The sequence below is a fragment of the Blennius ocellaris genome (assembly GCF_963422515.1).
Source record: "Blennius ocellaris genome assembly, chromosome: 23".
NCBI classification, from domain to species: Eukaryota; Metazoa; Chordata; class Actinopteri; order Blenniiformes; family Blenniidae; genus Blennius; species Blennius ocellaris.
The window spans coordinates 12513891-12539333 of record NC_137672.1 but is presented as its reverse complement, the minus strand read 5'-3'; the positions used below and the strand labels follow the sequence as shown (position 1 = coordinate 12539333).

The window sequence follows — 25443 nt, the reverse complement described above, 5'->3', positions numbered from 1 at the left end:
CGGCCACAAAGTCATGACATCAATGATGAGGCATCTAAAAAAGTTTTCTTAGATAGAACTTGAGATTTTGAAACGGTAAACCAGAAGATTTTGATGTTCCTGAGCTGCCTCAACTATTTGCCCCCCACCCTCATTTGTTTCAGCGTAAAGTGAATTACCATTGTGATAATAAATAAAGGGAGGGAAATTGAACACATTTGAGAGCTTGTGCAGTGATTAACAACTCATGTCAACAGAGCTGGAGCAGCATTTTCCTTACAAGGGCAGGAGACCAAAATGAAATCAGATTAATCACTGTTTAATCGCACTTGTTCTACGTTTTTGGAATAGTTGGGATATTGACAAGGCATTAAATGCAAAGATTGAAATAATTAATCAAGCAGAGGCCAAGCAGCTATAGCAGTTTTTCTCCATGTGCTTTGTTTGCACTTTCGCTAACAGTCAGTGGGTTGAGGTTCGACTCCTATAAATTGTCAGCAAAGTGTGGCTTCATTACCAGCTCAGTTACTTCAAGCTACATCCTGATTAGAGGGGAAAATTGGAAAAAAAAGTTTGGTGATCTTGCAGTAGGCTTCTCTTTGAATTAAAAGTTGGGGGGGGTTAACATATTATATGCAATATGATTTAAACATAGTCACAAGCTGCTCTCCATTATTTATATATATGAGGTTTTTACATATATTTCTCACTTCCTTCTACCTTGCTGAGGACTGCAATCTCAAGGACATTCTAAGACAAGGGCAGTTTCTACTTTACAGACCCATACTGTATATTCAACAATGGATCTACACACTAAATGAGATGGAAGGGAGAGAAATGCTGAAGTCACCTTCTAAAGAAGTGCTGAGCAGTGGTGCTTGATATAAAAAGACTCCCAATGACAATTTGCACACATTAGCCACTGCCAGGCTATCAGGCCATATGAGTGCGTGGTGCCAAGTATTGGAGGAGTATAAAAAGGACATTGGCTCAAAAACCACCTCAGTGAGCAGATTTCTGCAGAAGACATAAGGCCGCTGGACATAAACTCACCCCATTAGCAGATTATATCTATTGATCACTCATACAAAATACGAGCATAAGTGAAATCACATTTTCCTTGTATGACAACAGTGGCCATTCCAGTTACTGAAATGTTGCTCGCTGCCAGCTATAAATTCTGCAGTAGTTGTCGTCATGCTGCAGCATATACACCAGCTCTCTGTTCAATGGAAACTATGCACCTGATGAACTATAGCGAACAAAGACACAGACTTTAGTAATATGATTGGTTTAAGCTGCATTCAGTTGAGATATGGTTTTCTTTACTTCCACTCACGAGGATTCAGATTGGTCTGAGGGTTTATTCACACTTGTTACGTTTGGTTGAGTTAAAAGAAACCCTCTTATAATATGCTGCATTATTATTGAATATTGAGGGACGTGTGTAAGCTGTGCCCAAAACCAGTGGACACACTCCTTTTGAACATGCGCAACTGACATTACTAGAATGAAGACGAGAGAACTTGACAGTCAAACTGAGGTTTTGAGTTTAACATATGCTCTTCTGTTGACACCGATGTGACACTGGGTCCATGCATCATAATGAAAAGTTTGCTTGTTTCTCCTGCTATGCGGCTTCTCAGAGTCGACAGAAACATAAGCATGCCTCTCTTATTTGATGTCTGTCAACCTGCAAGCACAATAGTTTTTCCAGATTGTAGTTTTAAGCAGAGGGTGGTGTTGCCAGGTTTGAAAGATGTGCTTAAGCTTGCTGCTCAAGAATTTTAAGTTAAATAGGTTTAAGCGCTTATCTGTAATAAATGTTTTGATACGGCTAAACACAGCTGACTAGTATTATTTTCAAAAAAAGAGTGCAGTATTCCAAAAAATTATAGCCTTGGTAATTAGGGAGTAACAGAAAAGCGGCATGATGATCAGGAAGTGAAGCGCAAGCCATTGTGTGAACAACAGATGATCTTTAACGACAATGAAATCATATTTGGCTCTGAAACAATACCCATTAAAGGATTTGAAGAAAGGAAATATGCCTCAGTTGCACCAGACTTTCCAAGCAAAAAGCCATAAAATCATAAACCTTCCCGGTCACATTTTAGCTTTAGTTCTGTGGTTGCTGCACAAGAATTGGATTCACTCCGACCCTTTTCTCCCCAAGCGGAACAAGACTTTTCACCCGGCGATAGAGGTTATTCTGTGGGGAAAATCCCTGCAGGCCATAATAAGATATATTTGTTGGACGTATTTGAGTGGATACAATCTCCTCAAAGAGGCTGTCACAGGTCACTTGCTGTGGCAACGTGGTGGTGAAAAGCGTGTGTCAAGATGTATTGTTGTTCAGGAATCCTGTCTCAGCTTCACAGATGCTGGATTATGAAAGCGTGGAAATTTGGGCCAGACATCTCGGAGTATGACACTCTTATATTTTACAGAGCTTTTTAACCGCTTTTGTCCTAAAGATTATTTTTGGCCAGTTTAGGAATCAATCTGATTCTCAACACCCATCCCAAGATAAGACTTTAGCCAGAAAAAAAAAAAAAAAGAGCTACAAAACATTACCCAGAGTGTGACAGCAGTGCTTATTTTTCTCGGCAGCCTGAGCCAAAACCATTTTTTCCCTCCACACCATAGCATATAATTTGAAGTTGAGGGATACTGATTAAAGCTCTTTCCACGCTCAAAAATCCAAAAGAAGTGAGAAAGAAGAGCAGCGAATATTGCAGATTTTGAGTGCTCATCATGTTTATCATATAGCAATCTTACTGAATATAAGAACATTGTTTCGAGCTGACTTTTTAATGCAATGGATGGCTTCAAATGAATAAAGGTTTTCATGAACTATTCAGATGTCAATAACAAAATGGAAAACAAAAACATACACACAGCTTAAAATGGAGGTAAACACTGGATATTTTGTGTATTACAGTAATTTCTTTTTTATTTAAAAAAATATGAATACATGGGGAAAAAACAAGTATTTTCCAACCTCTGACATGTTTCTCCTACTGCCAGCTCATTTTTCATGGCTTTTTATTGCATTAGATTGACTTGATTGAATTAACATTTCCATAAACAAGTTGGAGCTTAATGAGTAAATTGGAAAGCATGTACAGAGCCTGAGGCACAAGTGAAATCGGGAACTACCATCCATTGCAGTCAAATTTCCAGAATTACAATTCTTTATCACTGCAAAATCCAAAAGAAAGGATAAAGAATATGGAGTTGGCACATACATCATGTTCATCATGCAAACGAAATATGAGAGCATCTTAATGTCAAGGTAAACTTTTGATTTAAGAGTTTCATATTTACATCATGTTAATGACACAGTAGTCTTTATATATACAATATATAATGTATGTATATGTGCACTGTTTGGAGCTGACTTGTTTCATGGTTTGTTAATGCATTAAATCGCCTCCCTGCATGAGGACTTCCATAAAGTAGTTAGATGCTATCACTACGTTGAAGGCGAACAGCATTTTGTTTCCTGGTGCTTGGTTTCCTCTTGACAGTTTGGCCTCGGTGGCAAAAACCTTTATTTCAAATACGAGGCTGTTGGTTTAGAGCACACTAACACAGAAACAATGTCCGATGTAATTTGTTTACAGTTCTTGAAAAATTTGTTGCAAGCCTAGTTAATACATCCGTTCAGTGATGACCTGAATCCTTTTCAAAAAAACGTTCTGTTCGGCTCCTGTTCCACTGACATATTCAATTACTTTTTTTTCCCTTTGGCATGGCAGAAGGAACTGTTAATTATGCTTTTGTTTTCACACAAACAAAATTACTCAACCAAACGTAAGAGCTCTTGATTAACAAAGGAAGGCAGCAATTCCATTTTGTGCCAATTCTATGACGGCATCTGTTCTATTTTTCTCATTCCCCCCTCTCTCCAATGTTTCAGCGCTTTCACCCACATCACTGTTGATTTCCCTTACTCTGTTTACAGGGTACACTTTACACTGTGGTAAAAAGGTTGCTTTTACAATCTAGCAGCACCCCAGTGATTGACGGCTTCTAAATCTGAGCCCTCCCTTTGCTTTATCAGCTACCTGCAGCTTGGTTAAACAATCTGAAACTTGGGACTTAGACAGAGTTGCTTTGCTCAACACTGCATCCATCATTCTGCCCAATAAACTTCTGCAGAAGAACTTGTTCCTCATTAATTTTTGATCGCATTGCTGGGGAATTTAATTGTTTGACTAGCATGAATGCAGTTTATGTCGAAGAAAACACAAGCATTCAGATAGTTGTTGGCACTCACGTGCTGTACTTGCTCCAGAAATACTTTTAAATGTCGTATATCTTAATTCACCTCTCTGAAGAAAGTCACACTAACATAAATTTGGAATAGCCTTTCAAATGTACAACTATGCACATGCCTGGATATTACTGTTAGCATGTTCTAGCAATGCTTGAGTAGAATTCTTGGAATAGTTGAGCTCAAAATGATGACCGTTGACCTGAAAAGCTTAAAGATACATTCATGAATGACAGGTGAAGGCAATAATTTCAAAGACACCAAGTCAAGTATGCAGAGCATAAACACTAGTGCACATTACTTCTGTGCATAGGGAAGAAAATGACAAATTGAGATATCTACATTTTCCCTAAATGGCCTCAGAGAATCCAAAGCTGCTATTTATCTCATTGATACATCCCAGTGCTGTTTGGCACATATGTTGTCCAGTCTAAATAAGATTAGGTTTTCCCCTGGAGCTTCCTTTGAGCCAGATTTCCCAAATAAGCCTCCTGGCACCTGCATTGGGTAGATATTGCTTAAGTAATCCAATAATGGAAAACAAAATGCTCAGCACTCTCATCTAATAAAGCACACACAGGCGTATGGTGGGAGATAATTCTAAAATGCAGTGCCCTGCGTGCGATCAGGGCAACTGAACTCCGTGTCAACCTTAAAATTGTTTTAAAATTTTGTATGTGGATTGATGTGGACTTTGTGATTGTAGGAAAAACTTTCCTAAGGAGCTCAAATGTAAGAGTACATCCCAATTACATGTCTTGGGCCACTCTTCTCTATGTACCAAAGCCTTAGATAAAGTGATTTGAGAAAATGGTAAGTGGCAAAGCACGACTGCTTTCCAGTTGAGGCTTAGAACTGCGTCTGTGCAAGCTTTGCAGGTCACGACTAATCCCTTTGCATGTAGGCAGAAGCTTGGAGAGTTCATGTTTGCCATGACAGCCCATGATTCACTTATCTTGAGTCGGGTTACTTGTTTGTTTCAATATTTATACACATGACAGAAGAAGGCTGAGAAGATTTTGCCCCCCCCCACCATGTGCAAGTTTGTGTAGTATAAGTCAAACCATGTGAGGTCTCTTGTGAAAAGAAATAAAGCATCAGCATTTACTCCTGCCATTTTGAAGTGGAAAAACCCAGAACAGAACTCGGGAGTAAAGGTTTAGCTGAGCTGGAGAACGTATGCTTCAGTTTAGCTTATTAACTGATTCTACAGGTGCAGTGCACACTAATGAATATTACTGCAAATGTGCTACAGTTGGCTCAAACAGCTAATTTCAATTTGCTGTAATAAGAGTTTTAAGAGGAACATTCCCACTCAGACACAAAGTGGCATTACGTCTTCCGACTGTGGTACCTCTAAAAGGTACTTCAGTAATTTGCTGAACAAATACAATCTCTTAGAGAAAACCGCTAAAACCTGAGGGCAGACAACGACGGACCATCTACTATCCACAAAATTTTCTTTTTTCACCATTGTTGCCTGAAGGAGTGAAAGAAGGAATGGGTTGTGAAATGCTCCCTATTGTGTTCCTTTAAAACTCTTCTGATGATGAATGTTGAAGCAAAATCTAGGAGGAGGAAGGTGAAGGCACAGAAAGCTCTCCTAACCCAGAGTTCATGGCTTTCTGTCTGGGTGAAAAATGGCATCCTCGCCCCCTTTGCCCCGCTCTGATTGTTTCTTCCATAAATCCCCTTTGAGGTTGTGTAATTAATTGAATGCTGCTTATTTGTCATTAAAAAAATAAATAAAAATATCCTCAGCTAATGCCTGAGATTGTGAGAAAACCATTGTAGATTCCATCTATTAATCATCAGCCGCTTTTTTTTCCCCTCAGAAAAACCTTCACAGATGAACAATCTAAGCCGTTCCCCATCCTGAATGACATTGGAGAACTAGTTGTAAAACTCTGTTTAACATGCTGGTGTAATGGCGAAAAAACATCACAAAATGGTACAATTTCCTTTCATAAAGTCTTGAGAAGTCGTTCTTGGTGTAATAATTTGAGGATCACATAGTACTAAGTGCTCTTATGAAAAGTAAGCACTTTTCAAAATTGATACTCCATCATAACAAAGAATTCAAGGGTGTAATTTTCATTTATAAACACAAAAAGAGTAGTCACATTATTAATAATACTGTCATACATTTGATATTAACTTTTGGAGTGCTCACTCCTCCTTCCCTTGAAAGTAGCAGAACATTTGCTATTTACATGTCCTCAGCTTCACAGTTTTTTCAGGTTTTTTTTGGGTTGTAATTTGATGGGAATTAGTGGGAAACAGATTAAGGAAAGCCATAAACTGACCTGGCCTAATATTCCTTCAAGTCTGCTATCCCCCATAGACATTTTTTATGACCCACGCTGCTGGGCTAGATTGGATCAGCCAAGCAGAGGGCATGCAACAGAGATGTACGCCACTTCTGGCAAGGCGCCTCAACTCTCCGTAGGCCCCATGTCATTCATAAACATGACGGATTAGCTGTGATATTCCTCCATTTACAACATAAGCAAAGGGAGTGGGAGGAAGAGAATGAAAGCAGAGAGGGAGTGTTAGTGTCGGATGCCCCTTAGGGCTAGTGCTAAAATGGATGGGTAAAGAGAGGAGATGAAAAGGAGAGATGAAGCAGGAAGGGCGGAGAAGGGGTCTTTCTCTACAGGCCTGACTGGGCAGGCAGCAAGGCAGGCAGGAAGCCAGGCACAAAGCTCCATTTACGCTCACATGCTCCTCACTCCCCCTCCCACTTGCTATACAGACGACACGTCAGCTCAGCCAGATGTACTGTTCTGGGTAAAGATCACCTGAGGGGGAAGGTAGAAAGGAACGTTTCAAAACCTGCTCTCTGTACAATCACGACTTTCTACCACACCACAGTTGTCTTTGGTGTTTGCCCGACTTCGTCCAACTCGATCCAGTTCATTAAAGACTTAAAAGTCGCTTTATGTTAAAGACTCCCTCGATCTGTCTTTGTCTGTTGTCCCCCCTCCTCGCCTTTCTGTCCTTCTCCCGCCCTCTTCAGGAGTTTGCTTTGCATATCCCATTTGCTGGTTGTTACCTTGAGCAATGATTCCATTTACTTCAGAGAACTGTGCCCCATTTATTTAGTTGGAGAATGAAGAAGAAAAACTTTCTCTTGTCATCTTATCTGCCATCAGCATTTTCTTCATTTATTATTAGTAATATTCAACAGAGAGAGGGAAATGGGTAAGAAAGAGAGAGAGAGAAAGCAAGAGAAAGGGAGATGGAGAGAGTGAGAGAAACAAGTTTGACAATGCTTTCAGCTATTTGCCAGACACAAAGCTAGAATGGATGTCACTTAGTCTTTCTCAACTTCACAAAGCACACCTTAGGAAGCCTAACTCTTTGTTTTGTTTTTTTTTGCTTTTCTTAACAGTCCATCAACCCTCATTTGATCCTCTTGAGTGCATTAAGCATTCACAAATAAAGATGACGTGAAGGGGAATATATAAACAACCACAAACCGCCTTCTCCTTAGAGACACCTGCAATCTCACTGACGCTCCTGTCATGTTGAAGCATATACTGCCAGACATCTGTTCTGTTTTTATGTTTCAGGCTCCTTCATTGTATATTTACCCTCATATGATGTTTGGTATTTCAAAGTTATAAGAAGAAAATGTTCATGTGTCAACATTACTCATGTGGTAAAACGGGACTATTAATGTTGATTTGTTTGTATTGTTTGTGCAGGGGCAGCTGATAAAAAAGGCGAGACCAGAAGCTGGAGCCAGCAGGGACTCGGGAGAGAATCCATGACTAGGTGAGTCCTCCTACTGGGCAGGAAAACAGACAGAAGGTGTAACTGTGAGACGCTGCGTTGCTTCATTAACCTTCTTGTACTATACATTCAGAAAGCATGCGGGACAAGTTTGATCCAACAGACCTTTCTGATATCTTGGTAGATGGTCACATGACATGTCATGTTTCATATGATGTATCAGATTTTTTTTTTGCATTAGTATACCTTTGAGGAGTGTCTGTCTGTTGAGTTGTAAATTGTAATACTATCTACTATGAGTAACTTCAAATAGCATTTTGTGCCTGACATCTTTATAGGTCAAGGTTTAGTGCATTTCTGCGTGAATACAGTATCATCAGACTGAGACAACTTAGACAGATGTGCAGTATAAATGTCTGAGGCACCCAACTTAATACAAGTTTACTTCCTCTTGAGAAAGGAAAAACCGAGCACAAGGCCTTTCAATAATTTATTTAGCTAAAAGCCTGCTACAGGAGGGGGGTATAGAGATTTTTCATCCTTGCCAACATCCTGCAGAGAGGACCTCTTGGCTCTTAAGAAGTCCTAATGGAAAGCAGGGTTATATCAGGCTTTACAACATTTAGGAGACAAGCATTCAGGCCTAAAATTTGCTGTCGGAGATGATAGCTGTCGCAGCGGGCAGCACGGAGCAGGTGATGCTACTTTATTATGAACATTACGAGACTGCTGTATTGTTTGTTTTAGGATTTGACAGCTGGGTGCAGGGCTGATGAAACATGCCATGAGAACATGTAAGGCTTTGTTTCCTTTGACTGAGTCACAACACATCTTCACTAATAATAATAATAATAATAATAATAATAATAATAATAATGCATTACAACTAATCATGCCAGAAAATCACATCACTTTTCTGCAGAGTTGTTTGACTGTAATTACCAAGCAACCTCACATGGCTTCAGAAGTTTCTCAAGATCATTAGACGCATTAAGGATGACCCTGTAAGATCCAATTAATCTAGTAGAAAATTGCTTTCGAGGGCATCTGAGATCAAAGACGCTAACATTAGCACCCCTCGGCTACCTGGCTCTGACTTGCACAGTTCTTTATTTTATGACTGTCGCTTCAAGACTCACCAATGCAATATTGTTTAATAAAAATGTGTTATATGCTGCCATATAGTGGAGCTAAATTGACCAAGTCTTGCCCTTATGGAAGGTGGCCTACGTATCTTCTTGTTGAGAGAAATCTGTTTGGGCAAGGGAGTAGTCGTACACTGAGTAAAGTGCATGCTGACAGCAGAAGTTAAGACACTGCTGTCACCTATGACGTTTCAAGTTATTTAATTTATGAGTACAACCATCATTAAATTTAGTAGCTAAAGTAAATTATGGACATCAGAGATCTAAATGTTGTGGTTTAGAAAGGTAACTATCATGTAATGGACACATGTATAGATAGGTACCATCTAAATTAAATTGAATAAGCATCAATGAGATCGGAGAATGAAGGAAACTTTATTCATGCTAAGATGGTGTATATCGGACTTGGACATTTCCCAGCTGGAGGAGCTTGAATCTCTTGTGGTCTTATTTCCAAGTGATGAGAGGAGGGATTGTGATATTTGTATAGGCGGCTGCAGTAATGCAGTCACTGTATTGGACTGTTCTGGTGAAGAGTGAGCTGAGCCATACATGCAAGGCTTTCATCACTCGTCAGGATAGGATGAGGAGTTCAGCCAACTGGGAGAGACTCGAAGTTGAACCGCTCCTCCTCCACATTGAGAGGAGCCAGTTGAGGTGGTCCGGGCATCTGATTAGGATGGCCCCTGTCACCTCCCATTAGAGATATAGAGGTATTCACAGACTGAGAGGAGGCCTCGAGGTCAGCCCGCTAGAGATTTTATCTCTTGTCTGGTTTTTGAGCGGCTTGGTGTCCCCCTTGAGGAGCTGGAAGAATGCTCTTAATACTGGACGAGGTGGAAAAGATGGCTGAATTGACTCATCGACTCAAGCCAAAGGTGAAATTTTGTAATTAGTTTGTATAAAACAAATCATTGTGTTCATCAATGACAAATTTAAACATGTAGTGCAAGAACTTGCTTGCTGCAAATTGTGAAAAATTCTGTTTTGTGAAGCAATACATTGACACTGGCTACAATTGAGTCCAACGTATGACTCAGTGCTCCACATGAGTCCCAACTGCTCATGTCTGTACTTGGGAAAGTACTTTGATAAGATGTTAAAACAGTTTTAACGTCCCTCAGTGCCTTATTAAGCTACACCACTGTGAGGCCAAAGTGGCAATTGGCTATTGTTTAGAGTAGTTTATATCATTTTCTTTATTTAAAACTGTGGTGCTCGTTGAATCTATTTCTCTGCTATTGAATTAAGCTGGTTTGTCAATCCTGACAGAGTATTTCATTAATTCCGTTCCTTTCATTCATTCCTTTTATTTAGTCAGGAAAACCACATTGAGATTAGCAATCTCTTTTTACAAGTGTGTCCTGGATTACATTTGTTTTACATGTATTAAAAGTTGGATAGTTGTATGTATTATATGTAGTTCAATCAGTATCTCTACTATTTCCAAAGTCTTTCGTAAACAAATATCCGCGCTTCTACTTCAGTAAAGAATGAGTTCTGTTAGCACCTCTGCTCTCAGGGCACCTGTGGGCGGAAAACAAAGTAGCTCATGCGTTTGAATCCATAATTGTTAAATTACAATACAGTGTCAAACTTTATTAAAACAAATACAAGGCCAGGGGACATGCAGAGTTGTCTGTCTCAGAGTGCAGTCCAAAGGCCGTTTAGGATCCTGCAGCTGTTTTCTATCACAATTTTCACAGTGTGAAGCTCAGCATTCGTCTTGTCAGCAGCAGTTTTGTATAAAGTAATTCAGTATTTTATATAGATACTGATTGGTTTTCATAATTAATTATGCAGTAAGTAATAAAGGTGTGTGTATGTGTGTTCGGAGAACAGATCAATTTCTGAGGACAGTCACTTCCATCTTTTTAATTACCGTAATGAACAACTTGTCATTATGTGCTCCATTTTTGTGACGTATGAGTGAGTCAAGTTGAGAATTGAGAGGAGTGGAGCAGCACGGCACTATTGGCCAAATCCCAAGCAATAAGTCTGCCTCCAGATATTTTATGAAACATCTAACAGAAATGATGATAGCTGACTGACTCTGAAGGTGGCTGCAGTCAGTCACTTTTTTCCAAGTATACTCAGGTGACAGAGAGAAGGGGAAAACATGTTGGGAAATATGCTGCAAATAATGTAATGACTCCTCTTTTACCTGCTAAAACATTGGCAGCTCCTGAAAGCAATTTTAACAGTCATGAATATTGTAAAAGATGAATCTGCTCTCACTGTGTGAAAAATAGTTTTTGAAGAAGTTAATTTTTATTTAAGAACTCCTCCTACAGTGAGTCAGCATGTTTCCTGATCTTCCTTTTTTGGGAGGGAAAATGTATTTTTCAGAATAGAATTGAGTGTTCCATGTGGTAGCTCAGGTCTTGCCATCAATAGAACTCCTGCCAGTAAACCAGAGAATTGCATAGTAGTGGCTACCCTCCTCTCCTCTTTGCAACCGACTGATCACAAACACCGTAATTTCACAATGGTCACTTGCTTCGTCCCGACTGCTGCATTTGCTCCAACAGTCTGAGACCGCTGACGCAGCATTTATCTCCCCCCAGCTATTTGGGCACGTTGGCCAGGTTTTTGTTCATCGTGTAGTCAGCACTCCGTGGACTAGCACACAGATGAAAAATGATGTTTAGGAATGAAAATCCAAGTACAACTGTGATAATTATTATCTGTAACTCCAGATTCTATTCGGGCTTTTCAATGCAGGCGGTTTAACAAAGTTTTCTACATAAATTATCAAGCTTTTTGCATCTTTTATTAAGTGTGGGAGCCCCTTTTTCTCGTAACGATGACAAAGAGGTGAGCCTATATATTGTCTCTGAATGATCACTGATCATGGAGCCGTTCTTTCATTCTATGAGGAGACATCCGTCTCAGCTCTGCGGCTCTGACCGTGCCTTTGCACCATTCCATACAAATGGAAATGATGCATTCTGTTTTTCCGTCACAGGAGAGCAGCTTCCCATTTTCCGCTTCCACTGTCAAGTTGTGCACAGCTGCATAAGTTTGCTCGCCTGTGTGCGGGGCACAGGAAATGGCTGTTGACAGCATAATGGGAGTATGAGGATGCAATATAAATCCTTAATCATGCCTGAATCATGAACTGCAGCACTCAAATGCACACATCATCGTGCTGGCACTGCTGCCGGCTGAGTCTAGACCCGGCAATGTGTTTTGGCTACATTTTAAGGTATTTCTTTTGTTTACTTAAGGTTAACCATGTCGCCTAGCGATAAATATTCCTGTTAGAGACTCACAGCATGTGCACCCGTATTCATAAATGAGATCAAGTACTGCATCACTGAAATCAGATTCCAGCCATGACATCCAAAATGTGCTGTTCCTCCATTTTTCAATCCATCCGTGTCATCCTCAATTACCGAGCCAATCAAGACGACCTTAATTCAAAGGCACGAGTCGTGTATGAGTCGGGTCATCTCATAGTTAATGAAAACAGAGGGCGCACAAAAAAATAAAGGTGTGCGGAGAAAACCCGTACCTTGTGGTGCAGATTTGACTGGAAACATCATTACATTGCAGGATTCGCCTTTCATGCAAATCACTCCTCGAAGCCTGAAAGTTCATAACTAATGGCGGCTCCCATCAAGTTAGAGGCCCATCCGAATACTAATATCCCGCCGGTGCTTTGGATTTGTCACCTCAAGTCCCCTTTCCTCATAACACGGCAATTACAACAATGCACTTTTCCTTCAGGGAATTAAGCATTGCCCCCCGTGGCGAGCTTCCCACAGCAGATGCTCTGCAGTTGTTTCCACAGACCATTGGAGCCTAAATGAACTAAAGGAATAGTCACTTTGTATGTATTAGGCATGGTGTAATTGTACTTCATTTGCTTACTTGTTTGTTCTATCTTGCATCATACATTTGCAAGCATAGGTTTAGTATTACTTCACTGAAATGGGCAAAGAATAGAAAAGTGGAGTCACATTTTGGTCAAATTTGAGTTCAAGTTTGGAATGATGAGTTACAAAGCAGCAGTGCTGGATTTATTTTACAATATAAAGTATTTTTAGAAGTAGGAAGCTTTTGGGCCAACTAAATAATATATAATGCACACTCAGTCTAACCTTGTGTTCTCTCAGTCTGCTCATACAGTGCATTGTCCTTAAAAGGCAGCATAAATTCCTAAATGATTGTAGTATAAAGTACAAAGTATAGTGACTGGTCAACAGTGTGGCATCATTTGCTGGCATAAACAAAAGGAAATGAGCTGTTTTTTAAATCACACGTTTTTCCATTGGTGAAGCTGTGACAACTGTTATGACTACAACACCATTACTGCTCATAATCACCGTTCTGTTGTTTTGTTATTATTTGATTTGCAAAGGCAGTGTGGATAGCCTACGGAAGAGTATTAGGGCCACTGAAGAAAAAAAAAATCTCGAGGCCAAGAAAAAAATAAACCTCATGCGTTTCAGAAAAAAAGTCGAAAATTAAAGTCAAGATTTTATTTTTTTTCACAACATATCTGGCAAATGTAAATAATGGAAGCTGGCATATATTGGATTCCTGATGTTTCATAGCAAGTGAGGACAGAAGAAAGTGTTGCCAATGTACATTTAAAAGTATATTTGAGCCATTATTGTCTGAATCATTTCACAGTGCCAATATTGGTATCATGAGAGGGAGCTCAGCTTTGTAATAGCACCAAAGGAGAGGAGGAAACCGTTTGCTCCTGAGCGTGGTGGGTCTCTCCTCTCCTTCAATACATTTACGGGAAAGGAGAGCAAAATGGAAATGGTAATAAACATGCTAATGCTAGGCCGTGGAGCTGGAAAGAGCAGCCACTACCCATCCCTCTCCTATCTACTGTTGTGTTTGTGTACGTGCCGCTGTGTGCACGTACGTTAGGGGTAAATGCAGAGATGGAGTCAGACTCTGAGTGAAAGGGAAGAGGGAACACGAGCAATATTGCATGTGATTACGAGCACACACATGCACATGCACCCACTCCAGAGTAAACAGGAGAAAGCTACATGTGAACGTGCCACCTTTCTCTTCTTTCTCAATCGGCCTCTGGAGACAGTGCAAAGGCCCTTTTGTTGGCTCGCTGGTGAGATAAGAAGTGGGGGATGGGGGAGCATGGGGACGGCTTCAGAGATTCGCAGAGCCAGCTTTTTTTCTATAGGATGGAAGCACCCCTCTCAATAGGAACTCATTTGCCATGTTGTGTAATTGTGGCACATAATAGAGCACACCTCATTCAAGCAGCCCAGGGTTTTTTTTTTTTCCTAAAGCCATTTTCTCCATTCACAGCCAAACAAGTCATGTTTTAGAGAGATATTGTGCAGTCTTTTGAGCTCACGGCCACCACATATTAGCCATTGAATGGAATGTTGTGTGTAATCAAGATAAATTTTCCTCAGTGCTTATTATAAAAGAGACACTGTCACCCAACTTGATATTTGTCATCTGACTTTTCCTCTCAGCACTCAGTGTGAGTAAACAAAGTGGCTGACCTTTTCCCTCCAGGATTATTACATATGTTTGTGTAGAGCAGTGCTGCGTATTAGCAGCCACTGGTCACTCGGAGACACAGGCTGAACATGCCGCCATAAACAATATATGCTGGTTAATCACTTAAGAATACCCTGCTTTATTTTCCGCACGGTCAAATGAATATCAAAGCTGAAGTGCAGAGATGAAAAATGGCTGATTTGAAAATTATTGCTGAGCTTTCCCATTAAACCACCGCAGGCCAGGAATAGATGGCTATTTGCATAATTTAACTGGCATCTTAATTATTGTGTCAGAAATCTGTATGCAAATGACTTAAGTCACTTAGAAACTGAAACTTAGTTGGCTAAATAGCTAATGCACTAAATCTTGTCATGTTAGGGATACACAACGTGAGTGTAGCCAGAGAGCCAATCACGGTTTGACTGCGCATAGCGAAACACAGAAACAGAAGAAAGAGGACAGAAGAGGACGGATATAAAAAAAATATAGATGCAGGCTTACCTGTGAGGAAAAAAGGGGGTGGGGGTAATTGTGTGTGAGTGTGTGTTTGATTTCTTATGGGGTTGCTGAGAAGGACCTACCACGTAAAACAGTGAGTCTGGTGGTAGCACTCGTCTCTCCAACACTGTTGGAGGCAACGCATTCATATATGGCTTCGTCTCGTGGCGTGCGCAATGGCTGAATTCTTAGCACTGAGCCAGATCCGTCGTCGAACTCTATCACCTGCAGGTGCGAGAGACAGGATATGTTACAGGAGATTTTTTGGTTCACAATGGGTGTGGGACCTTCTGCTGAACAAAACAAACATGAAAAGAACAACACACATTTGAGGACATTTGGCTAACGAGACTGATGGTGACTGACACAATGTGCTTTCTATGACAGAGACAATAGTTGCTGCCTACCTTACAGCCAACTCTAATGGTTTTTTTGTTTGTCAATATTGTGGTTATTTACTGTGCATGTACAAAAAGCAAATGTTGGATTTGTGCAGCAATGGATTACTTAGAGATCAAAAGTAACATTGATTTAAGAAAAAATAGCTTTATCATTATGGGGATGGGTTCATATAGCTTTATTTTTTTGTCTTTGTAATCTGTTTGATCTGGTGTCAAGCTTAACTTAGTGCATCAAGTTGTAGAATAATCAATGTAGCTGACTAACTTTAAGAATGGGGAAGGTAATCTTGGTTGGACAGTTTTTGTTCAGACATAAAGTTGTTGGGCAAAATTGCAAGCCGGACATGTCCCACTCTTAAAGTTAACACTATCTCCTGAAAAAAATGCATCACACTGGATTGTGTCAATGGGACAGAAACAAGCACAAACAGTTAAAGGTGGCTTGGTAAACGGTTACGGACAGTTGTACCATGAGGTGAGATAGCAGTACGGAAGACAGGACCAACTCGTTTTGGACGAACGACACATAAGATGCTGACAAACAGGTGTTTGTTGTAGCTTATTCAGCTATTTTGGCATGCTACGTGTTGTATACTCACTGATTTTAGAAAGCCCTGTGTCATAACTCAATCTCTTTTAAGCATAGAGGTAGATTTCAATAAAGATAGGTCTGAGACCTCTGTTTCTCTCTCTCTCTCTCTCACACACACACACACACACACACACACACACACACACACACACACACACACACACACACACACACACACACACACACACACACACACACACACACACACACACACACACACACACACACACACACACACACACACACACACACACACACACACACACAGAGGCCTACGGACATTTTTAAAGTACACATTATATCTGAGCACGTGTTAGTTCACAATACACTTCAACATTTCATTGGCCAAGCTACAGCTGTGTTGGCATTCAAGCTGTCAGCGGGTGATGGTAAAAACAGCCTCCTTTCTTAGTCAAAGCCGAAGAGCAAATTAAAGAGGAAGTTGTGAGACTTCTAAAAGGAAATGGGTTTTTGTTAGAAGATGAGGCGGTGGTGCATGATTGAATGGGTGCGGAATGGCGGCAGCCAGCAAGCCCTGCGAGGTAGTGAGGGAATGAAAACCAGCGTGTTAGCATTCAGCACGACGTGCGATGCAAACGCGATGAACTCTGATTAGATTTCTGGGGGTACGAGATGCAAAGAAGAGGTGGGAAGAGGTCTCTGAGCTCTGTTAAGCCATTGCTGCTGTGCAGTAGCAAGCAAAAAATGGCAACTTGAGCAAAGAGGAGGGGGAGAAGTGACACCATGGTAGTCCCGAGGACTGACACAGAAATTAATAGAAATCTTATCAGTGTTCTGCGATGATGTGTTATTTCTCATGGGTATCGAGCGCAAGCGCAGATTAAACCAGAAATCAAAGCTTCAGCCAAAATAAGGAGGGTAAGACATGCATTCAGATAACGATGCCACAAAGCAAAAGGATATTTCCAAATGAAATGCCGCTTCGCCTTTCACTTTGTGTGAAGCTGGCAATTGTGGCGTGATGCTAATGTAGGTATCTGGGTCACACCACACGTTGGTTTTTTTCTTCTATCCAATTGCTCTTTCCTTGTCTTTTATTTAATTACAAATTTGTCCCCAGATCTTTTGTGTACTTGCTCATTAACACTCATGCATGTTTAAAAGCCTGGCCGGCATGATTATTAGAGCCTGCTAATGCGTGGTGGCAAGTCAGGGCGTAAAGCAAGCAAGCAGGGCTTGGCGCAATGGATTATGTGCGAGCGGAGCCAAAAGCAGTGCTGGAGCATTCCATTTTGTCGAGCATTTTACATCAGAACAATAGACCTAATACCTCAAATCTCTGGTTGCTGACTTTCTTCCCCTTCTTGTTCCACACAATCTTCGGCCGTGGATCTCCTGTAGCTTGGCAGATGAAGGATGCCACACCTCCTTGCACGCCTGTTTGGTCATTGGGGGTTCGTAAAAACTTTGGTGGTGCTGGAGAGAGACACAAACGAGAAAAAAAAACAAGACGAGGAGAAATAGTTAGTGAGCATGCTAAACACTGCAGAGAGAGCAATTAATCTCTCTTATCAAGCCACACACACACAGTGGAAAGTAACAAAGTTGCAGATTTCAGCATGTGGCTTTTAAGAGGATTGTATTTGGAGATCAAGACAAGAGATTATGCTGACTTTATTACACAAGGAACAGATGATCAGCTCCTGAGATCAGAAGTGAAAGGACGGAGGTGTAGAGTGCAAAAATGTACAAAAGATTTTCACTTGACCCAGGAAGTACCAAGGTCTAAAATCGACACTGGATGATGATCAAGTGAGACTTAGGGGGATTTGTTCTGAGAAGGAAATTTTGCTTTGGATGTCTGTTATTTCAGCTGAAAAAGTGTTTCAGCAAGATTAGCCTCTTATGGCTGTAGCTATAAACAGTGTTATTGTGTATGACAATGTGATATTGCCGCATAATAAATTCAGCGAATGCAAGCTGAGGGCATGTGCCAGTTCTGTTGCTTACAAACAAGGTTACAAAGCAATTTACTTCTGTATTTTCTTGACTGCTTGACTTTGCAATTAGGCAGTAATTCTGGTTTATTGTCAGTGAATAACTAATTTGTAATTACGCTAAATGAGGGAGAAAAAAAACTGTCAGTAGGAAGATAAACTCTAAACTCTGATTGTTTGTGAACTGCCTCTTTCTGTGCCATCAGCCAGAAACTATCGGTCTTAACAAGCTGTTACCCATCACACTGTGTGCCTTGTCACAAGATACACACTACACTGTAGTCCATTTGCTGTAATAACATGCACTAACATTTTTAAAACAGACTTTTGGTAATCCAAAGACTTATGACTTCAGCAGCAAATGTTGTTAATCGTTAGATGACTACCAGTTGGAACCGTTTTGACGGTTCCCCACGCAAATGAGACGGGCAGCTGATAAGTTGTTTGAAATGCTCTGATTGTCATTGTGAGTGGGTTTCTCATAATTGGTCCCTTATTTCAACACAACAAGTCAACTGTAAAGGAAACGAGGATCAAAGATGCTAAAAATGCAGTGGAGTGGAGGTGAGAGAATACGGAACAGTGTTTGCTTTGTTTGGATATGGCATGGACATTCTCTCTCTCTCTATCTCTCTCTCTCGCTCTGTTTTTGGTTTAGTACACTAGCGTTAGCTTGTATTTCTACAGAAGTAGGAATTTATGTAGTTAGATTTTCTTAGAATTAAAATAATTAATTCAGTATAATTCAGGTTTTGTTAGTATTTCAAAGAAAAAAGACAAAAAATGTTACTTAAATTTCTAAGAATTTTGTTTCTGCATTTCTTTCCTCTCACGAAGAACAGTCAGCTGCTGCTCACGAGCTGGCGTTTCCATTACAATTTGAGGTAAAATCAAAACATGTGAAAGTGATTAGTAATCAAAGAAATCGGTCTCTCTTTGATGAGGTTTTGATTGGGAGATTTACAGTCCAGCTTTTGCATGATGATCAAGGGTCTTATAACTTCAATAGCAATAAAGTCATATTGCTAAATCCCCCCCCTCCACAGATTTTGTCTGCCGAAGCTCGACTGCCAGCTTCAGTGGGAGGTGCAGCCCCATCTGTCCCCCCGCAGAGCAACTGTTTGCCTTTTATCAATCACTTCAGCAGGCCATTAGGGGCCACACAGCTGCGGTAATGCCAACCATCTGAATCACCTCATCTGTGAGTGTGAGAATGTGTGATTGTGCTTGTTCGCGTGCCTGCCTGCCTGCCCGCCTGTGCGTGGACTGATTTCCCCTCCCAGATTGTACTGCCCAGCAGCACCGGCTGTGGCGGCGCCGCGATTGAGGAAAAAATTAACCTGCGGGATTCGCAGAGAGGTGACATAAGATGTGTGGCCAGCAATCAAAAGGGCGACGAGATAAACAGGCGAGCAGCTGGGCTTCCACTGGGCAAATAAGGCTGGGAAATCACCCGATTTCCTTGTGTCATGCACGCAGCCTTGAGTGTTCAGACGCATTAATAGACGCCCGTTACCATCCCCCAATACACAGACACATTTGTTGAATTGTCTCTCATTCACCTGCTGACAAATCTGACAGGTGGGCAGCAGAGGTTGACACTGTGTAATTTGTATACGGCGAAAAAGCACCATTATATCTGCATTTGCACCTTATCTCATCGACTTGGCCGGGGTGTGGTGCATATTGGCACCCAGCCAAGAGGGCGCTGATGGGTAATTGATATGCTATTGGGCCTGTTTTCACTCCGAGCCCATCCATTATGGCTCTGTGTGTCTCCCTATGCCGGCTGTAATAGACTTCCACGACATGTAGGGGAGATCAGCATTGGAGGTGAGGGGGGGAGAGGAGTCATCACACAATGGGGAGTGATTGAGGCGTGACATGGAGGTAATAGTGTTTTCACAGACATGGCTGCTGATATCACCATCACACCCCCCATTTTAGGTTCGCCGCAGACAAACATCCATTTTGGTGGACCCGTATGGCTTCAGATAGAGCGAGGCTGATTGAAACCTTGGTTTTGTCCGAACAAAGCAGCAGCTAGAACCTCAACAGCAAATGAAAAGTCACGGTCTTTAAACAGACATTGCACTAAATTCATTCACCATGAAGAAAGAAAAGAAGTCCAATTTGGTCCCGTTTAAAATTTTCATTACAGTATCAAGGCTTCAGCAGTAAGAAAGTAGGAGGATGTACTATGTAACTGGTAATCATTACCTATTATTGAGAACATCGTGTCCATATTGGTTGTGAAAGTGACTCTAAAACGAATTAATCGGTCTTGTTTTATTTTCTCCTCGTGTGCATCTCCTTTGAGAGCTTGCCACAATTTATACCATGAACAGGCACCTGCTAATCCAGTGCTAAGCTGTCACGAGGAAACAAATAAGAAGTGTAAAACCTGCTACAATCTAAAAGGTTGGTGACATGGGCTTGTGCCTAATTTGAGGTCTTTGAGTAACTTTGCTCAAATATTCCTGGAGGACAGGAAGAGGGTCTTCATCACATTCTACAACTCCATTTTTTAATGGATTCATGCCATGTTAGTAATTTGGTGTCTGAGTGAATGCCTTTTCTCTTCTTCAGAACATCCATGTCCACAGGGCTGAGTGGGCAGACTCTTTCATGACTTTAAATATCTAATTTTAATAGCTACCCATAAAGGAAAACTGGAAGCCTTCAACAAAGTGGGAAGATGATGTAAATTTTTACACTTGACACTACTGTATATGGATTTGCCCTTTCTTAGATTTTGAAATAACCCCACAACCTTTCACACAGTAAACTGATATATTGGTTAGGTTGTTTCAGGTGATTATCCCGAAAAATGACATTTTCGCACTAGAACAGTCACGGTGTTTGACATTTTTTAACCCCAATTGAAGATTAAATGGCGTTTTTTTAACCCATGCAAATGTCATCGCTTCCATTCAGCACACTGTCCCCCAGTCAGCCCCATTCTCACGCTAGTTAAGTACTTACAACCAAAAATGTGTGTAATATTATTTGTAATAAAAGATTAAAGTAAGGTGGCTATTTACGGTTTGATTACTGTGTTTGCAGAAACCCTTTAGAAAGGAAAAATTCCCATGGCAAGGCAAATTTATTTATAGAACACCATTCAATAAAATTAATTAAAGATGTACATTGTACATGTACATTTCTGTCAGAAGCAAAGAGGTCGGCAAACAAAATAGCAATGCCAGTTAGATATACAAAAATAACAGCGAGTGACAAAACAGTCACTAAACATTGTTTGTTCAAGTCTAAATGTCATGTGCAGGGGTACTATTTCTTTTTACAAAACTCTAAAACTCATGAAATCAAAACAAATAAAAGCTAAATTAGATAAACAAATCTGGATATAAATATTAAATTGTAAATTAGCTGTTCATTAATTTAAACCTTGAGACACTCCAGAGAGGAGAATATTGCCAAATTGACCTTGTGTTCTTGGTCTGCATCAGCGGTGCATAAAGTCTCTGCTCCAACTACCTGTTACAGGGTCACACTCAATAACTTGAGTGGGCAATATAACCGAGGGCCGAGAGAGAGAATGATCTCATAGTTTTGCTGCTGCTGTAGCTGGCTTCAGAGCAGCTCGTATGTATGCATTGACTCCAGACTTGTTTGATAGTGGCTTAACTCCCAGCCAAACATCGCATTTAATGCTGGTCTGAAAAACGATCCGAGTCCCGGCTTCATTCACAATGGCCAAAACATTTCAAGCCATCAAGACTCAACCATTAGACTTAAGTTTGATCTGCCAAGCCATTAAAGAGCATGAATCAAAGAGTGGAGAGAGGGACATTAATAAACCGACTTTCAGCTGGAGCCTCTATTCTGAACAGACACCATTTCAAGACGGCTCGGTTTTCACAATTATTCTGACTGACATATTCAATTTCATTTGCATGAAAGGGGCCATTTCCTCTCTGAATCTTTAACTTGCAGGGTGAGGTGGGGTTGTGGAGGGCGATAATTAATCCTAACACATTGGGTGGCAGTCTGCAAATACCCCGCTCCATTTTGGACATATGAAGGAAAGAAAGGAGCATTTAAAGATGCCATTAACCTCATTCGACATCTTTAAGCCGCAGTATATCAGTCCTGTGATATTGATGAATAGTCACAATGGCGGCAAGCAATGCAAAATGGACTGAAAGGAGCAGCCAATGTCAAGAGTGGGTACAAATGTCACATGTTGTGTATATGCCTTGCACATTTGCCTCTATATAATCCTCTCAGTACTCAAATAGTCAACTACAGTGATATTATTTCATAGTATTTGAATAAAGAAAGGTAAAGAGAGGTGAGTCTATTGGCGATGGTAAGTGCAGTTACGTATGTGAGGCTTAAAAAGCCCCACCTCTATGGATTAATTAACTGTCTGAACAGAGTTCAGAAACATCTGACCCTATCCCAGAGGGAAAGAGACTGCAGTGATGCCGACACACAAATGCAGAGATAAACACCAAGAAAAATAAAAGAGGAAAAGAGAGCCACACACGTTAATCAATGGAACAAACACGACCAGAAACCATTTTCTTGGGGCACTTCACAACTCTATCTGCAGCATTACGATAAAAATGTGTCTTTTGTAATGTGCAGGAAACAAACTCCACATCGCATGTGCTGACAAAGGGTCTGGGCAGAGAGAAGGAAGGGAAAAGAATTGAAGCTTAATTAGAACTGTTGGGCTGATTTGCATTACATGCTCATCGGTAATCTTGCCTTAAATGGAATCTGAAATTCTTATTGCAATTAGTGATTACTTGAAAAGGGATATGGCCCCCGAATGATTGTTAATTACTGGATCAGGAATAGTACATTAATTCACTGTAGAGGTTTTAATGCAGTGCAATGATGGGGACCCGCTCCTCCATCAATATTGTGCTGCTTGTCACACATAATGAAGTTCATAATGCAAGCCTTCTCCCACATTGCTCCCCCTTCACAACTGCTTAAATGTGCTCTCTAAGCAAAATTCCAAACAGTCATTATGTAAAACTAATTCAATAGAATATACAAGAATGCAGCTTAATGACACATTAATATTGCGACTGCATGTGGACACTGGAGATGCAGGTCCGTTCTGCAATAGGGTCAGGGTCTGAAGCTGCAGAGTCTCCTGTGAATAAATAAATGTATATCATCACTTACAACAGGGCTTCAAAGGCAGGAAAACTGCGGCATGTATATTATAATACATAAACTCACGTGTGTATTCTTCCTGCAAAAATATTCAGCCCAGTGACTAAGGTTGGAAAAAAAAATTGTATTCCATTGGGACTTTCCTTAACCTCAGTCAGTGTGTATTACTCATGCTCAGTGGCGCTTCTATAGAAGGCCTCAGCTTCTGGCTATAACTCTGCAGGAGTAAGGGCACTTTTCCACAGACAACAGCCACAGTTTCAAAAGGAATGGTTAATGCTCTTGTCCCACATTCAATGCACTGACAGATTCTCTGACAAGACGGGGAAGAAAACTGCTCCAGAGGTGCACAAGCACCTCCGATCATGCACATGCACACACACTCTCACGAGTGTTAGAATATTCTTGCTGCATGGGGGGATAGGATGGCATTAATAAATTGCAGGACGTGGGACAAGAGCAAATTGCATAAGGTTCCATTAAATAAGTATAAATTATTATTTATGGAACAGTGCTGAGCGCCTTGGCCAGCATTTCAGTGATCAGAAGGGAGCTGAAAGGCTCCCAATTCAAACATCATTGCGGATTTATAAAGGCAAAAACCTTTCAGTTGTGGAGTGACAGCTGCATTGCCTATGTTGTCTCTTCTGAGGTATATTACGTTGTCTGCCGTGGAAAGCTTGTAACCACCCTCTCCTATTTCTTTCTCTCTCTCCATTCACGTGTATGCCTCTCGACCAGACACGCGCATGAACACAAGCTACTATCATCTCCCATGGGACACATTAGCGAGGTAGAGGCATCCAGTTTGTCACTTAATAAAACGGCCCACTCAAACAGATGGCTTTGTTCAAACGGCCCCCAACGCTTTAAAAGCTGGAACCGAATCGCTGCTGTGGCAAATCAGAGACATGAAAGCCCACCTCCCTTCACGGTGGAAACCAAACAGAAGGAAACGCATAAATATTGAATAGCGCCACTGTCTGGTGAGAGAGTCCGTCTGTGATGGGGGGGGGGGAATAAATAAATAAAAATAAATAAATCGAAAAAGACTAAAGGAGTGAAAAATGGAGCGAGGTGGAAAACAACCAGAGCCTACTGTTTGAAATTTCTGATAATCTGAGCTGAGGTTGTCAAATGCCAGTGCAAAATAATACAGAGGCTTCACTTTCAATAAGACCTCATTTTCATCTCTGCTCATTCATTATTTGTTCATTTGTGTATGAATACACAAATCTGGGGCCAACTCGTGTGCGACCATTTGAGGAGAAAACAGTCAAGCAAGAAGTATGAAATTTGGATTTGTTTGTCTTGTTTGTTTTTCCTCTAAAGTCTGGGGGAAAAAAGAAAGAACACAGATAAGTAATTCTAATTGTGCTGGCTTACTCTGTTTGGTAGTCAGCACAGTCTATTTGCAAAAAGTTAATTATCTGATAGGATAGGCAGTGGCAGCCACTAACACAGAAAGCCATTCGTTCATTCTGTTATCCACTCGGCAATGGAACGATTCATTAAATGGCAGTGCTGCAGCAAAATGGCCAGTAGTTATCAACCTCAGGCTGCACAGACTTGAAAAGATGTTAAAAATGGCAAAAGTGATAAACATTCTTTGACCATGTCGGATTACTGCCAATGTAATGACGTGTGCCGATAGCAGGAGGGCATGCCTGTGTGTGATTTGTGATACTTCCAGCACACACGATGTACATTTTATGTGGGATTGATAAGAAAATATCAGGATATGTGCTTATGCAGATGACAATCTCCAAAGCAGTGGGCTTTCTTACTACATGTCCCAGAAATCAAGAGATATGGAGGGAAAAAGTGGAATGGAAAATCAAATAAGCAACAAATTCAACAGGCTCAAAGCAAGAGAATTACAGTATGGTTGGGGCTGTCCCATTTCTTTATAGCATAAACTTCACATAATTGTCTTTGCCCTCAACCACAGAGCGGAAAAGCTTGCCTCACATTCGTCTCCATAGGAGCAGAGATGGATTATGTAGCAAATCATTCCACGGATTTGATATTGTATATTTAAACAGACTCTAATTTTATGGATACGTAGTGCCAAGCCATTTCCGATGGATGCCAGTTGTCAGGCCATAAGAAGTGACACATTCTCTGCACTGTTTTCTCAGGCGCTTACAGGCGAACGAGCTCATGCTCCAGCAATCCTACAACATGACAACTG

At 40.8% G+C, this 25443-nt stretch overlaps 1 protein-coding gene across 4 annotated transcripts in view; it reads right to left on the bottom strand.

Moving 5' to 3' along the window:
* Window positions 1–25443, bottom strand: part of LOC308146911 (receptor-type tyrosine-protein phosphatase delta) — a 129934-nt gene that overhangs the window by 53815 nt on the left and 50676 nt on the right. For all 4 annotated transcript variants that reach the window (XM_080518884.1, XM_080518885.1, XM_080518883.1 and 1 more), the window contains exons 3-4: window positions 17426–17571; window positions 15225–15366 (exon numbers count right to left, since the gene is read on the bottom strand). In XM_080518884.1, coding sequence (XP_080375010.1) covers window positions 15225–15366; window positions 17426–17571 — 288 coding nt within the window. The remainder of the gene's footprint in view (window positions 1–15224; window positions 15367–17425; window positions 17572–25443) is intronic.